Raw genomic sequence first — 16,619 nt, 5'->3', positions numbered from 1 at the left:
GGAGTCTCTTGGATCCTTTACAGTAATTTGTTGAAATAGGTTTTTGTCCCAGAATTGCTCTTTTCTGCTCTCTTTAGAAGAAAAACAAAGTCACTCAAGGGGCGGGGGGGGTGGAAGGGGAGGTGTGGCTGTTGAGCATTTTGAAAAGAAAAAAAATCTGCCTTATTCATAGTAAAACCTTGGGAAAAAAACCAAGATTATGAGAATCTGGATGCTTTTTCTTTTAAGAGTCTCTTCTCTGTCACACACCCCCTCCTCTTGTGTTCCTCTGGGTTTTCTGCAGTGCGGTCTGCAGTACTTACTAAGTCAAAGACCAAATTTGCGTGAGTATCTCTGCTTTTTAAACTCACGGTGAGAAACGCTCCATCTCTGAGCCTTGGTCTCCCATCAGCTATATGTATGAGGCGAGACTCCACTGTTTTTTTTTTTAAATGAGACACGAGTTGGCTCTAGAGTGTGATAATTGCGCCTCTGTTAACTTACTGAAAAATACTCCGTGTAGCTGGGAGGAATCCGTTGAAAGAGAAACGTTTGATCTGTGAGCCCTTGTGATTTATCTCCGCTAGACGAGTCAATCCCAGCAGTTACACGCTGCCTTTTCTTCCTACCTACTCTGATTTTACTTCGTATAAAATTTCCCTTCATTCATAACTTTTGTGTAGGTTCATCTTCTGGTTTTGACCCTGTGGGGTGGTACCTCTTGGAGCTCTTAAAACGCTGAATCGAGCAAATGACTTCCTATGCCTTTTGTTCGTTCTCCTTAGGTCTTGCACCTAATTGCTCTGTTTATCAGCACTGGTACCTCATACAGATACGGCCGGTTTTTATCACGTTATTTACTGAGTGAAACCGAGGAGTCATTTTTGGTTGTGCAACTCAGGAGCCTGAGGAAAATTCCTGCCATCTTTTGTCAGACTACCTCTGCCCCAAAAACGGCTGTTCAACATCAGAACTGCATTAATCAAACGTTTATTTAGCACCTTTCAGGCTGAAGGATCCAAAAGCACTTTACAATGAACTACACACATCATCACTGAAATGTATCCAAGCAGAGAACCAGCAGACAACTCACTGCATAAATCTCAAAAAGAACAGACTTTTGGCCAGCCGCTCAGCCAGAAAGCAAAGTAGAAGCTGGCATGACCTGCAGCAAACAGGATTCCGATTTTGGTTTGGTTTCTGAAGGTCTCATCTGAAAAACCTACGTGGTAAAGCTGCATTCAACCTGATTTAGCCACCTCAGAAAACTGAAGATTTGCATCAGCCCTGCCAAGATTAGAATCTGCGGTGCCAGGGAGTCTGGCCTAATCCTAACCTGACGTTGCGATGACTCAGCCGTCACCTCGAGGGAGAGGACATACATACCCAGGAAGTTCAAGCTGCGAGTATACAGTAGGACAGGGCGGGTTTTTAATCCCAAACTCAGGTGTTGATACATAAACATCCCCCCTGTACAGTATGCCTCTTCGCAAGCACCAGGCATCAATTTACAGTCCTGTAACTTTTCCAGCTTTGGGGGAAGGGGAAACGCGACCTTCTGAGCTTTAGTAGCCAGAATCGGCTTTCCAGGGACATAGTAGAAGGCACTTGGCACGACTGAACAAAGCACCTGGAAATTCTCTGACGGGAACGATCCTCGTTCCCTGGGAGGCCAGAGATTACCTGCAGTCTTTCCAGCTGTCACGTTGACAGTTCGTAAGAAGTATAAGCCAAATAAATTCTGAGCAACAGCTCCTTTTCTACAGATGTGTTCTCAAAGGCTGGAAATGTCTCCTGAATGTACACAGCCCAGTTCCTCCCTGTTGTAACTCGACAGAAGAAGCCGGGCGTAAACGTGGAAACGTGGCTTTGTTACTCCGAAGTGCATCTCCTGACCGTAACGTCGATTACGTTCTTCACTTCAGCGAAGAAAAATTATACGGCTATTTTTATACAATTTGAAAGCACTTAATACAAAGTTACATGAATACACTGCATCATACGGCCTATCCGTGGAGAAAATACTGAAATACTACCATAGGGCTGTTCAATACTAGGTTTTTTTTCTTTCAACTTTTTATCTTAATACTAGAAAATATATAAATCATTTACATGACATTATGCAAAAGAAGGCACAGCCGGTTATAGTTTACACAAGCACAATGCATAATATGCAGAAAAAGGGATTAAAAAGAAGCTTCACATCCTTATTAGATACATTGTCGCAATCCATTAAGTACTTCATCGACAACAGAAGTGTTCAACACTTGAGAGCTATGATATAAAAAAATTATAAGTCATTTAATGCAAAACAGATTTATATATACTTTTATATATAAACACTGTTTAAAAATGCTAACATAATAAAAGTAGATTATCCATGGAATGAAAAGTGCAAACCGAAGTAACAGAGGGTTTCACAATGTCCTTCTCATGACACAGGAAAAACGAGCCCATAGGAATGAAGTGTTAAATCCGCCACTAAGTCCTTGGCGCGCTGAGGCGTCATCAGGATTTCGGAGGGTTTGGAGAAAGCAGAACTGGAGAAGAGGCTCCGTCCAGACTGGGGAGGGGCACTGGTATGTGACCATTTAGCAGAGTTGGAAACTGTAAGAGGCCAAAAGGTAAAAATTACTCTTGATCTCAAAGCGTTCAGCCCAGAAGCGCGTGGGTTGAGCGTTAGGAACCGACTCCAGATGGTTTCAAGACCTGTGATTGCTGCACAGCAAGATAAATACGAAATGCCTGCATCCGCCAGTAGGAACGTAAAATAGAGGACGAAATGTGAGTAATTTGTAAATGCACAGGGATGTATAAACCTGGTTTTGCCTATATTTTATATAAACGTTCACATAACACCACATTTATCATCACCCTGGGAAGCTGGATACCATTGAGAAATCTCTGCCATCCATTCTGCTTCTGGAACTGTTTTTTGGTCCACAAATATTAATTAAAGTACATCCTTTTTGTCTGCCCTTTGTAAAAGCTAAGCAGGAAAGAGCTTTGCAAAAGTGAAAGTCAAGATGCAGTTTTAGGGCAGAAAAAGTACAGTTGTGAATACAAGGCATGGGGAAAATTGCTCTCGAGTAATTACAGTTTCTCTCTGTATTCACTAAGAAACCATCAAGTAGCTACACCGGATCATTTGCTATGCGAAGCAGAATATATTGTCACCTAGTATTAACCACCTGCTTCTGAAATACTGTGTTAAAAAAACCCCTTCCATACCTAAGCTGTATATTCCTCGTTCACGACAGCATCCTGACTGTAACTTGCCTGCAGTGACGTGCACTGACTAGCTCTTAACATCTGAGCTGAGAAAAAGCAAAGCACGTAGGTGGAATAAGCTTGCTGCAGCATGAGGCAGGAACGATCCCGGAGTAGATACGGCTCTGGCCTCCAGGCCCAGTTCCACGAGCCCTGCAATGGGTTTCTGTTGGCTTGAGAGAGAGCGAGCAAGCTGCATGGCGGAGCTCCCAATGTGAAATGCCTAATGTATTTTTTTACTCCTTATCAGACTGGGCCTTCAACAGCCAACTGTGGGGTAATCAGCCTCTACACGTGCACATAATCTGCTTGTAACAGGTTTACTCTTCCGCTAAGATGTTTGTGAATGTCTTCCAACAGTGCAGCTGCAAATCACGGCGAGCAGCACAGGCTCAGCAGCGTGGCTGCGGGGGGGCTGGCACCACACTCCCCGGTGGGGCCAGGACTGGCTGATCCCATGATTTTCAACCAACCCAAACCTCAGGAAATGTTTCCATCGCTTCTGCCAAGCTTAATTAAAACACAGAACTTGATTACAAGCTCTTGTTTTTCTAGTCTAGGTTTCTAAAAAGTGAGACATGTAAATTCCAATGTGTTCCACATGATTTCTAAAGCTCACAAGAGGGCTGTGTGTTCTTTGGTGTCTGTCGAGGCGGGCGGCATGCCAGCACTACGGCCCGAGATACAAACGATGCTAACGTCACGATTTCAACCCTCCCCTGGCCTCCACCCCAACCCAGCTCTCTTCTTCTTCTTCCTGTTGCTGTAGCCCCTGGGGCCAGGACGATGCTCTGCATTCATACGCCTCCGTACAGTGAGGCTCTGGGACTTGCCTACACTCTCTCAGAGCTACCCTCTATACAGCAGTAACAAAGGCAATAAAAAAAAAATGCTTAATTTAGTTAGCCCTTAAGTTAAGCTAACTTGGTAGTCCTTAAGTTTGGCTGCATTTTCTTCAGTTAACCAATTCTGTGCAAGACTCTTGCTGTTCCAGTTATGTTGTAATTTCAAACTAATGATGAAACATCAAAATAAGTTTAATTACACAGCAGTGTGGCTTCAAAGGGAAGACTTTCCAGGTAGGTCAGTATATCAAGGTAAGTTGTGTGGAAGGAGACTGCAGATTTCAGCGATGGAAGGGCGCGTAGGTGTACAGGAGCTGCTTTCACCTTACAAACACTGAAGGAGAGTTTTTACCAGTTAATGAGCATCTACGTGCTCTGTAAGGGAGTATGCACGTAGTTGTGTCCAGCACTGCCAGAACAGGCTCCTGGTTCCTTAAAGGAGGGACTGTACTTTCCCGTAGGCTTGGTCTGGCTCCCATCCTGGTCCTTGGACTATACAAAGACTAGTACTAAAGACCTGTAGGCAGTGCCAAGCCTAGCGCTATTGTGAAAAGCGGCACACACCTTAAAGAAAGGAATGTGGGAACGCAGTCTCCTCCATCCACGCCAGCAGGCAAGGGTGCAGAGGCAGGCAGCTCTATGCTGCCCTGACCAGCCCAGCTGCTGCCAGGGTTTGATTCCTTCAACACTGACCAAATGCTCTTTCAACTCCCAGTGCGAATCACCAGGTGAAAGCAAAAGCAACTTGTGAAGCAGCTCCAGCTCTTTCTTCTGTTCCCCGACGAGCTGCGTGGGGTGCGGGCTGGCGTGTGCAGGCAGCCCGGGGAGAGCTCTGCCCTGACGCCTGCGTGGGCCAACCCAGCAGCTCTTGGGTTCAACTGCAGTTGTTGTTTCCTATTTACTGTTAAAGTAAAGCTTCGTGCTCTACACGTTTGTCATTGTGGCCTCGGCCCGAATCAAATATCGTTTACAAGGCCCTTTGGGTCTCTGGAAAGGGAGAGCGCCAAGGCCACTCTTCGCTTTCAGTTCCCGCAGGGGTGGCCAGCCTATGTCCGTACAAACTCATTCCCCCTCATTCCCTGGCTGTTTTTAACCACGTGTGCAAAACCAATAGTCCAACGGAGATAAATAAGTTTATCTGAAAAAAATCAGGAGCCCCAGGGCTCCATGCTCAGCTCTCCCACTGGAGGTAGAAGGACTTCCTACCCCAGCGAGGACTGTACTTGAGCGGAGCACTTGAGCTAAAGCCCAGCCCTGGAGTTGGGCAGTCCGTCTCCCTGAAGGCTCAGAGACTGACACAGGGTCCCTGTCGAGCAGCAGCCCCCTCCTCCGTCAGTGCTGGTCCTCCACAGCAGTCGGGGAGTTCATTTCAGGGGTGTCCCTGCGGTCTTCAGCTGCTCGGATGGCCATCACCTTCTCGTGCTTCTTTCCAATCGGCTGATCAGCATGATTTCTTCTCTTACGGAATCAGCTGTTTTGCAGCAGCTCCAGGTGGAGCTGCTCACACCATCCCCACCATCTTCTCCTTAGGCCTCGAGCAAATGCTGCACCTGAGTGCTGTGGCCATCGGGGTTTACTTAACAACTTCTGTGTTTGCCACATCTCTACAGAACTTTGAGATTTTTACTCTCCCGGTACCCCTGAGCGAGCAGGGACAATGCTGCCTTTCTCCTGTTACATACAGCAAGGTCATGCTTGGAGCTATGAAGTAACTTGGCTGAGGACACGTGGATAATTTGCAGGAGAACCAGACATGGAGTCTTCAGGTTCAGCGTGCCCTTACAGCTATGCCCCGTCTTTCTGAGTGAGAACTAGCTCAGTAAGACGGAAGGCTAAGCCTAGACCCACCTTGCTGCGCGAGACTCAAACTGGTCTTGCTTTTCCCAAAGTCCATGTTCCACCACTTGCCTGGCTGGACGCTGACTGGTCTGCGCTCTCTTCCTGAAGCTCTGAGAGCTCAGTTACCTACTCTTACTGGGGCACAGCATTTATTTCTGTGTCCCTCATACAACGTGTGTGTGCTTGCTGCAACAGGCACTGTCCTGTAGGTTCTGACTGTGCTGCCAAGGGTTTAAAGAGGGTACAAGTAACTACTTTAAAAGTGCCTGTTAACTCCTGTATTTTCTTAACCTATTTAAAAAGCTCCAGACTGCTGTGAGGAGATGCTCCCCTGATGTCTCTTCCACATGTGCACTTTCAGAAATGACACCTGCGCGTTGGAAAGACCTACCTGGAACAGAGTGTTTGGTCCCTGCAGCCTGGCAGGACTCAGAGGAGCAACAGGACTGAGGCTGCTCCAGAAATGAATGCTAGACAGCAGCGGGCTTGGGGTCAGCAATAATCCGTTTGGGGTCTGCAAGACAAAAAAAAAAATACCCTGTGATGCATGCCTCGGAGGTTACAGCTCCATGCTTTAGTAGCCACAACCCCTAAGGACTTGCATTTCACCTACTGGCTCTTTTCCCAGTGAATTCAGACGTACGGCATGCCCAGTATACTGGCCGGCAGCGACTGCCCATCCAGCCCTGCAGCCTGTCTCCGCAGCCGTCAATACCGGATACCTGCACATTTCGTATTCCTTCATATGCAAATCGATTTCACTTCTATTGTGATTTGCTTAAGGAGAAGCACAGTTATTGTTTATTTGAACCACGCTCCTGCAACTGTATAAAATACCATGGATGCCCCAATGTCTGTAAACACAGCCTCCTCTCCTTCAGAATAATTTTTTACCTTTCAAAAGGCCGCAATTGCTCGACCTGACTGCGGCTTTTGAAGCATTAATGCAATTGCGTGTGGAGCCAAAAGAGCCACTGCCAGCCTTTGAAGTTCACTCTTCTGATGGCGCCTGTTCAAAATGGAAGAAGTTTTCAGAGGCTGATGGAGCAAGAGGCAGGTGTATGGACTGGGTGCCCAGAGGGACGGCAGAGAGCACAGCTCATTGTTTGAAAGGAACCAAAATGGCAAGAACTGAGAATCCACGGCTTCCCAACTCGGAGGCAGCTCCTTCCAGTGCCATGGCACACAAGGATTGCTGGGAATGCTCTCAGCACTTCTAAAGCACAATTGGAGGGGAGGCAGAGTTAAAGCACATACAAATCTCCAGTCAAAGGAAGAATCACATGAATTACTCTGTATCCAGAGTAACTTTTCTCTTACCAAAAAAGAACATGAAAGTGATGTGACAGTTTTGAACAAAGCATTTGGTATAATGAGTTAATCTCACCAGTAATCTCGATGCCAATTATCAAAATCAGGCCTATTTAGCAAAGCACTTAATGGAATCTGAGTGCACACTTAGCAAGTATGTGTTTCACTGTGTAGGACAAGTGCCTCGGTGCTCTGCTGAACGGGGTATCAGTTTGTCCAGAGTTTAAAACAGGTAAAGAGAAGACAGAAGATGGAAGATAAGGAGTATCTCCCCCTAGTAACCAGCACCTCAGGCATTCTGGTACTTACTAGCTTCTCATCAGGCCAGAAACACAAATTCCCACATATGACAATTGCACCCAGGGCTCTCCCTTTAACAACCGCTTACACCACAGGCTGTCCCATCCCGTTGCCAGGACTCTGCGGGCTCAGAAAGGCAGGTACCACCGGTCATGCGGATTTTCCAATATGACTGACATATTATTTGCAAAGCAGTGCCTGAGGGATCAGCTGTGGTGTTTTGAGGCTCTGTGCAAACACACAGGAATACAGACCTGCTCTGACGTGCTTGCACTGGAGTTCACATCAGGGTCAAACAATTAGTTTAACACCAGCAGAAGAAACAGGAGAGACAAGGAGCAGCAAATACTAAGGTTCTCCCAGTGATTCCATCCCGAGGTATCTGAAAGGCTGTTTAATACAAAGAGCTTGGCTGCTCTTGAAGAGGATGATTGCTCTAAGGAATCTCAAAAGAAGCGGGGTTCATGGAGAAATGCGAAGGGAAAGGACACCGTCATCTCTCTTGTGCTAAAGAAGGTGGATCAGAAACACCAAATCCCATGGAAGAAACCACAGTTATGTCCCAGGGAGTAATAAACATGTGGTATTGCTGGGAAAGCAAAAAGCATTCATGCAGGAAAGCAGCAGGTATGGTGGTCACAGGAGTACCACTGAAGTCAGGGCGTGGATATATTCGGATGACAACAAAAGAGACAAAGAGTGGGTGGAGTACTGGCAAGGAGAAAACCTCTGTCTTGATCTCATCAAGTGACAGCTCTTGTCAAGATACCTGAGAAAAAATACTTGACAGGCAGGGTCTTGTGAATGGCTCCTGCACAAACACCCTCTTCCCAGGACCACGGTGCTTTCACGGGGCAGGGAAACAGTGGTGGCAGTAAGAGTACCTTTCCTGTGCTGCATTACAGTCTGATGCTCCACGGGCAGGCGGCTATTGATGGGGATTTACGAGGCTGATGAAGAACGCACCGAATTAGGTCAGGCTAAATACTCAGAGATCTACTTACAGAAGAGTCTACCAACCTTAAAACCAAAGATGTAAGCACAAGACCCAACAACATTTGACTAAGGACACAGTATTGTGCCAACTGTACTAAGAGCCCCAATGAGCTATGCCTCGGTTCTTTATTTTTTCTCTAAGAAGCTACAGATATCCAGAACTGAAAACGCAGTTCTTGAGAGGCGTCTTTTGAAAATAACGAAGAAAACTTGGAAGTGTTTATTCCTACCTAGATACAGCCAGAGCAAGTCTTCAGAGACAGAAGAGATTTGAAACTGAGCTGTCCTGCCTTCATCTCTGGAAGCACATTAACACACCTAACAACAGTGCTAAGCAAAAGCTCATGCCCTCTGATGATCAGAGCACTCACGTCTGCAAGTTCTGCCAGAGCCAAGAGCCAGCCAAAGCAAGCCTCCAAATCTGTTAATATTTAATGCAAAAAGAGCACAAGGCCTTGTTCTCAGTATCGCCCTCAGCCAAGCATCAAAACCACCAGAGGAAACGTAAGCGTAAACACCACCACAGCACAGGCTATCCTTAAATTACACGCAGAAAGTGATGTGTCACTGCATTTTCTGCCCTCATGCAGCTGTACATCTGGTATTAGACGTGGAACCCAGTGGGAAGTTCCTGCTTAAAAAAAGTCATTATAATCTAAGCACAGGAAGAGTTTAAATAGAAATAAATCATTGCACAGAGAGGATTACATTAAGCAACGGTGCTCACGGCTCCTGACTTCTCTGACAAAGAACATGTGTGACTACAGTCTTTCTTGTCACTTCTAACTGTCCGATAACGGACAAGTGCTGTCATATGTACAAAACTTCCCAGGTCATTAGGCACGTGCTGGAGCCTGGCTGGTGTATGTGGATACAATACAGACCACGCACACGCTGGCCGCAGGCACACTACTTTGTCCATAAGGAAACAGCATATTGTAAATGTTACAAATGCTAAAGTGGAGGCCTGAAGAAAAACAGCAAGTCAAAATTATATATCCACACTGGCTAAGGGTGAGCCAACAAAAAGAACAAGCAGAAGTAATCTGCAAAAGAAGCAAGTACTGAACAAAATCTAAATCTCTCTCTTTGAAGCTAACCAAATGGAAAGCTGACATATCTCTACCAAAGTATGGTACTGAATGCACTGTCACCTTCAAACTCATTTTTCTGTTCTGAAATTGGTTGTGCATATCACGTGCCCTTTCACAGGGCTCCACCCGAGGGTATTCCTCGTGACTGGCAGGTACAATGGAATCCATCTGAAATACCCTCTGAAGCAGCCGGACCTTCCCCAAACCGACATCGCTCCTGGAGCTGGAACTGGTGTCTGAGATCCCATTCCGCGCCTGCCCCACGGCAGCAGGTCTCTGCCACTGGGATCTGATAAATCAGAGATCGTTTGAGACATGATGCATGCTCTTCCTAGGATGAACTGCATATTTCAAGCCTAAATTATGGCTTTAGTTATTTTGCATTGTGGTATTACAGTTATCTGAACACAGTTGACACATAGTTTTTATTTTATATTCAAGTATTTATGATGCAGGGTCCTTCTCATCCACACTAGAAATAGAAGGCTAAAAGAGAGGAAAAAAGCTATGTTGCTGTATAGCCAAAAGTTTCAATAAATGGACCCAGGAACTACCCTACACGGGTGCCACCTGCCTCTTCTGTGATAGGATAACCTGTAGAAAAAGCTTTGTAATGGCATTAAGTTGGCTAACAGTCATCACGGCCTTAGCTAGCCCTCCTGCTAAAGAAGGGCCACAATCATCTACCCAATTCCCTTCCACGTCTTTCAGGGGCACTAAGTACACCAGTTTATAGATGAATGAGAAAATGAAATGTTCAAAGAAACAATTACAAAATGAGGAAAGAAATCTCTGTTCGTGCCGAGTTTCGGGGCAGCTGTAGATTAATGCGAGCTTGTAATAACTCACGCTGTCATTGTGTCTGGTTAGCATCTGACACGATTTATTGGTCAGATTTGCTCCCTACAAGCAAAATACTTACTGTGGTTATACCACAGTTAGAGGTTGTAAGAGTCTGTCAATGCACCTCAATTTTGGTTTGTCACACTTGTGTTCTTCCTGCCAAACATAACTGCACTTAAAGGCTTTACCACGTCAAAAATGACAGATAACAGCCCACAAAATCCTCTTTCTTTGTGACACAACTTCCTATCGTGGTGGCTTACAGGTGTGTCCAAGCTGCAATGGCTTTGCACAAACTTGCTCTGCAGCCAGCCGAAAAGCTCACCAAGAGCAAGTGCTGGGCTGGCTGACAGTACTTGACAACACTCCCACCTCTGCCAGGCCTTTGTGCCGGGCAGGCACACGATGCTGCCCACGGCCAGCTCCAAGACCTCTAGCACCTGGCTGCCATGGAGGCATCACCCCTGCAAAACCTCTTCAAAGAGGGAAAAGGTAAAGGGATTCCGGATACAGTGTCACCCCTAGACAGCCCGAAGTAAATGAGAGCAGGTAACACCCACCTTTATCTATTTACTGTTCACTTTGTTTCATTCATTTGCATCCACTTTTATTTCAGGGGGCGGGGGGATGTTAGGGGGTGTTCCCCATTGGGATAATTTTACACTTGGATTTTTTTGTCTAATCTTGCAGTGGTAGCGTTAGACAAAACTACCGCTGAATACACTAGGTCATTATCTACGTGATATTTCTCTTCTCTCAACTGCTAGATTTTTTTCATAGACTTGCTTGAAAATGAGAACTTGCCATTACCACAAATATGTGATTAAAAAGAACAAAATAACCTACTGGTTATTCAGTAGGTGTGTGCTGAAAGGAAGCTCTGACAAGTAAGCTGTGGATCCGTAAAACTTTGGAAATCAAAACTGGCTTAAGAGCCTTAGAAACCACTTAAATTTCTCCATATTCAAAAACCAATTAAAAGGTCACACTGTTTGAATGGATGCAACATCTAGTAGAGAAATCTAACCAACCACCCCACCATGCACATGCTCAAAACATGACCTACAAAAATCCTGTTGTTGGCTTTTTCCTGCTTGTTTTGTAGACCTGGAGGCTGGTTTGAACTGATAAGTGATTCACTCATGTTAACTAAGGGCTGCCCATCTCGTTATCCTTCCAGGCAGTCTGTGAACAGCGATGGCTTTTCCCACACTCACACAAGAACCCCAGGAGGAACCTACTTTCCACTCTTTGTTCAGACCTCTGCTATGTTTCCCTCTTCCCTGTATGTTTTTATTTCCATCGGATGATGACAGACCCATACAGCTAACACCCTTGGCCACGCAGAAGGAACAGCTAGCTAAAGGAAGAGTACAGGAGACAGGCAGGTCTCACCTGTGCGGTGAAGAAAGCTGGAGTTCGGGGCTGTTGAGGGCGATGGAACCGATGTCGGTGCTGGAGAGAACCATAGGTGGGGCGGAGATTTCCAAGCCTTTGGGTTTTTTAGCCTTTGGGGGAAGAGATGGAGATTTTGCCTTGGAGCCTGAGGAGAGGTTCAGAGGCTCAAGGGAATCTGAGTCGTGGCAACTGGACTCAAGGAAGAGGCTCCTGTGTTCTGCAGGGAGGGGTGAGGTGGGAGACAGAGATGGCGACCTGGAGGAAGATGACGATGGAGATGAAATGCTGGCACCGTTGGGTAGCATTAAGGAAGATATTTTAGCTGATACTGATGAGCTGAGAAAAGCAGAGGCAGCCGCTGTTTCGGAAGTGGAAGGCAACGACACCATGGGCCTCATAACTTGTTTGTCTGTTTTGTTTGTCACAAATCTTATAACAGTCCGAACTTCTTCGACTGGTGTGTTTCCTTCTGACTTCTCCTCCAGTTTTTCTGTTTTGATTGGCTTGTAAGGGTCTGGCTGGTTCTGCAGAGAGTTGATAGTGAAAGAGGAGTACAGGCCAGAGTGGATATATTCATTACGGCTTGTGCTTTTCAGTGCTGACAAGCTGTGCTTGTGCTGATCCCTGCTCTCGGAAGGCATCTTACAGTCGCTGTCCTGCAGCAAAAGGCTCTCTCTGCTGATTTCCACAGCATGTGGATCCATTTTTAAAATCTCAGGAAAGGAGACAAACTTGTACACAAATTTTTGTCCAATCACTTTCTTGATGATGTTCTGCAAATACAAAAGCAGAAGCTAGAAAGATCAGCATTTTAGAGGTACTCAGTACAGCAAAGGTAAGGGGGTTCTCAAGGGTAGGGGGACACTGCTCCCTCCTCAAGCTGAGCAGGTCATTTCAGTGAGGCTCCCAACACTGCTCATCCTTGGCTCATTCCCACCCCTTGCTCCTCATGGTGCCTAACAAAATCACCATTACTAGGTGATAAAGACCTACTGGGGGGCTGTTTTCCTCCCACTTCCTCTGAGGTAGCTTGGGAATATTTTCTTTCCAGTAAAATCAATTCTGCCGCTTTGCAGACTCGAGCCATGCCACCATTTGCGTTTCACAACAAAGGCAAACTCCTTCATTTGTGCCTTCCCAAAACCGACACCAATTACCTCGCGTATGAAATACTCTCGCAATGTCTGGAAAGGACAAAACCACCTCAGTCTCCCTGCTCCAGTCATGTACCCTCTCTGTCTGACTGCGTGCAGGACTGATCTAGGCTGATGGTGACTATCTTTCTTTCAACAGTCATGACCTATGTCTGCAACAAATGCAATCACTTGCACGGTTTGGAAAAGTACTTACGTCCTGCTGTATGCCCTCTGCTATCTCCTGGTTTGCATCAGGCTCAGGATGCTCACCGGTGCAGGCAGAAGGTTTTCATCAGTCTAAACTGGCTATTGAAATTCATGATTGAAGAAAATCTCAAATATCTCAAAGGGTTGCAGAACTATTTATTTTTTTCTTCATATTTACCATAATAAAAGTGTCCCCTTTATGGAAAGAACTGGTTCCCTTTGAAATGGAAATCTTTCATGAGAGTCCCATTTCCAGTCCTAGCTCTCCTCCTGCAAACCTGGGTACGCTGCCTGCTCTAACAGAATGTGCGGCATCCCCAAGGACGCGATGTGAGCTCCTCCGCAGAGCCACTTCATGGCACCAGGTGCTGGTCTGGCCTCAGAAAAGGACTGGAACCTTTACCACTCTAAGCCAAGTGCTGCGGAAGACAAGAAGCAGTATTTCCTGAGATTTCCATAGTGATTTCTCTTCTTCTTGAAGCCCCTGGTAGTGAGTTTGTCTTTAAGTCACCTCTGAAAAATCCTTTCCAAGAATCTTCCCTCTAACACAGCACATATGCTGCACCTCCAGCTGATACTCTGCAAGCAGACATTTGCTTTGCTGTACATATGGGAACATAAATATTTACAATATTGCTAAAAATCTAATTTGTTTTACGTTCTACCATAGATTCTGAGAGCAGAAGAGGAAACATTTGTTAAATTGATTGAAAATGGAAAAAAAAAAAAAAGAGAAAGGAATACAAACACCATCCCAATTTATATATGGACAATACCTACTACTGGATGCTTGCAGTGCCCACCCCACACCTTTTTTTGTCACAAAAGAAAGGCTCATTTGGGAAAGAAGAGTCTGCACTTGGGTATCGGAACCTCTTCTGCCTTTCAGCTGAGCTACCGCACGCTGTAATTCATCTGTCTGCATTTCATTCAGGCACCTCCTTGAATACAAAATTAATCCTACAAAGAGCCCCGGGATGTAGCTTTGCTTCACAGGTCAGGAGCTGTGGCACAAACGGAGAAAGTTGTTTCCCAAATTGGTAACAGGAATCTGTAGCAAGGAGGAGAATTAAATTCAGCAAGCTCAGACTAAAGGCACAAAAGTGCCCTCTTCCATGCCAAATTGTACGCACATCTGCCCACCTGGCAGATCCTGCAATGCCTATTTTTGCTGTCCAAAAGTTCAGGACATATAGTTAGCCCACAGGATCTCAGTCTGCATGAGCTTGAATTCCCATGGCTTTGGGCTTGGCCTAGATTTATTTATTTAATTTTTTTTGCTAATTAGGTGGAACATTGGATAGATGCACTTCTGCACTCTCAATATTACGTTCTTCTTGAAAAAGATAAAACCCCCAAACTACTCACATACAAAAAGAAGCACCCCAATTGGATTTTGTTTTCTTTTTTTAGTATCTGTTTTTTAATTTAAAATAATACCTCCTCTCGGCTCCTGGCAGCTTTGAGTTATTGTTACATCGAGCACTGACAACTGAGATCCTACTTGGAAAACGTGACTCCCAGCAGAAAAAGATTAAATGTATTTAAGGGTGGCACTTTTATACTGGTGCAGGCTTGACACAGGGGAACACTGCTGTAAAAAGCAACTGAAGGGGCTGGTGACTTTATAGTTCCTCTGTTATTATTAAATATAGTTGTATTTTGAGAAGGTCTCTCAGTGCAGCTCCTCTGACTCCATAAGCCTGCAGCAAAGATCCACTTAATGATGGCTGGAGATGAAAAGGATTCAAGTGCAGATCCCTCAGGCACTTTGCAGGCTTCTCTTAAATGTGGAGCCTGAGGAAATCCCCATCAGCGTGTAAGAGAAAATAAGGATGCAAATTAATTGCCTCTGAAACGTCACTGACTTTTCAAAAAATTTTTGACAAACAATTGAAGGTAAAAAGCGTCTTATTTTTACCATCACCTCAGTGATCTGTCAGAATCATTCTGAGCTGTGGACAATGGTTCAAACAACAGAAGACAGTGACAGGCATCATGACAAGCAGGGGTTTTCCACTCTCAGTTCGAAAGGGCGAAGAAGGCTTCCTTATATTAAGGACTGCATTTGCAGGGAGACTAGACCACTTGCTTGGTAGCAGGATAGTAAGTATATGTGCACATTTAGCCCTTTTTTTTTTGTTCTTTGAATTTTCTAGGTAAATTCCCTCGTGAGCAAGCTTGCAATGAGTTGCTAGTGGCTGCCGGCCAGGGCTGCAGGGAGCTCCGGGGCTGCGCTGCTGGGGAAGGTGACTGCTGGGCCAGTGCAGCTGCTGGGGAGGAGAACTGGGCAACCAGGCCAGGAGCAGGGGCTCCAGTCCAACAGCTTAAAAAAAAAAAACAAAACAAAAATTATCAGGAGATGGCACTCTCTGACATTTAGAAAGAAGGCAGGGAGCTGGGAATGTTCCTCTTCTGTTGGCTTCTTGACTGTTCCTCACCTGAACACTTTACATTTCCCCTCCTCTGCCCCAAGTCTATAAAACAGTGACTACAGCAAACGTGACCACCGCGCATTGCAAAGTGCTTTGAAAGCTGGTGATAGGAACTGGGTGCAGCACAGCCCGAAGTCTGCTCTAGCCCATCAGCCCTGCTAGGGAGCACAGGCTTATTCCCACCACGTCACTTCAGATGCTCGCTTTATGAGAGCCTCCAAGACCAGCCTTACCCAAATGATCTGAATCACCAGCTGGAGGGATGGGTCTCTCCCCCTGTCCTTCACAGACCAGCTGGCTGAGCTAGATGCCAAGGGCTCCGTGGCCTGGTTCCCTCTGCAGCTCAAACCAGGCTGTAATATGGTTAGGGGTGTTTTTTGTAGGACTACTACTTTTGGAAGCCCTCCCAAAAATGCACAGAAGCCATTTGCCCACCAAAACAGCACATGACCTCCAGGTTTCTTTCCATTTTTTTTCCTTCCTCCCAGAAGTTTTCCTGTGCGTTGGTGCAACTCAGACTTTGTTTCTTCTATCACGTTTGTGTTTTATGTTCATCGGCTCCAACTCTTACTCCCTGTTTGAGCCATTTAGAGCTAAGGTGTAACTATACTACCAGTGTGACACAAGGGTTTTAGTGGTTCAGCTCAAACCTCTTAGCTAGCAAGTTTGCTGGCTGCAGGAGCCACCCAGGAGACTAAGCTGGGAAATGGGACCCAGTTCCTAGTTGAACTTCAGACTAATGAGGGGCCTCAGGGGCAGGAAGACCAGATTGGGACTATTTTCCTCCTCCCAGGAAGTGACTGATAATCAGGGTGCCCAAGACCTCAAAATTTATGGCAGAACAGGATGGACTTGTCCGTAGGTACTAAACATCCCTGCTTGGGAAAGGAGAAGGACCAGAGCTGTAGCTGCTGCATTTAACTCCCATTTGGATGTGTTCCAAGTTCCCTGGCTCCAACAATACTA

At 45.8% G+C, this 16,619-nt stretch overlaps 1 protein-coding gene across 2 annotated transcripts in view; it reads right to left on the bottom strand.

Annotated features, from left to right (window-relative positions):
• Positions 1-953: 953 nt before the first annotated feature.
• The window catches only part of ELK3 (ELK3, ETS-domain protein (SRF accessory protein 2)), a 22,120-nt gene continuing 6,454 nt past the window's right edge, over positions 954-16,619 (bottom strand). Inside the window, exons 2-4 of one of the 2 annotated variants that reach the window (XM_009698705.1) lie at positions 11,873-12,648; positions 6,325-6,447; positions 954-2,586 (exon numbers count right to left, since the gene is read on the bottom strand). In XM_009698705.1, the coding sequence (XP_009697007.1) occupies positions 6,426-6,447; positions 11,873-12,648 (798 nt within the window). In that variant the 3' untranslated portion in view covers positions 954-2,586; positions 6,325-6,425. Of the gene's footprint in view, positions 2,587-6,324; positions 6,485-11,872; positions 12,649-16,619 lie in introns of both variants that reach the window. The other variant, XM_009698704.1, reaches the window with a different exon arrangement.

Source organism: Cariama cristata, unplaced genomic scaffold (genome assembly GCF_000690535.1).
Source record: "Cariama cristata isolate BGI_N322 unplaced genomic scaffold, ASM69053v1 scaffold17374, whole genome shotgun sequence".
Classification (NCBI taxonomy): domain Eukaryota; kingdom Metazoa; phylum Chordata; class Aves; order Cariamiformes; family Cariamidae; genus Cariama; species Cariama cristata.
Note: the sequence above shows the minus strand (reverse complement) of the source record. Positions and strands in the feature narration are given on the sequence as shown.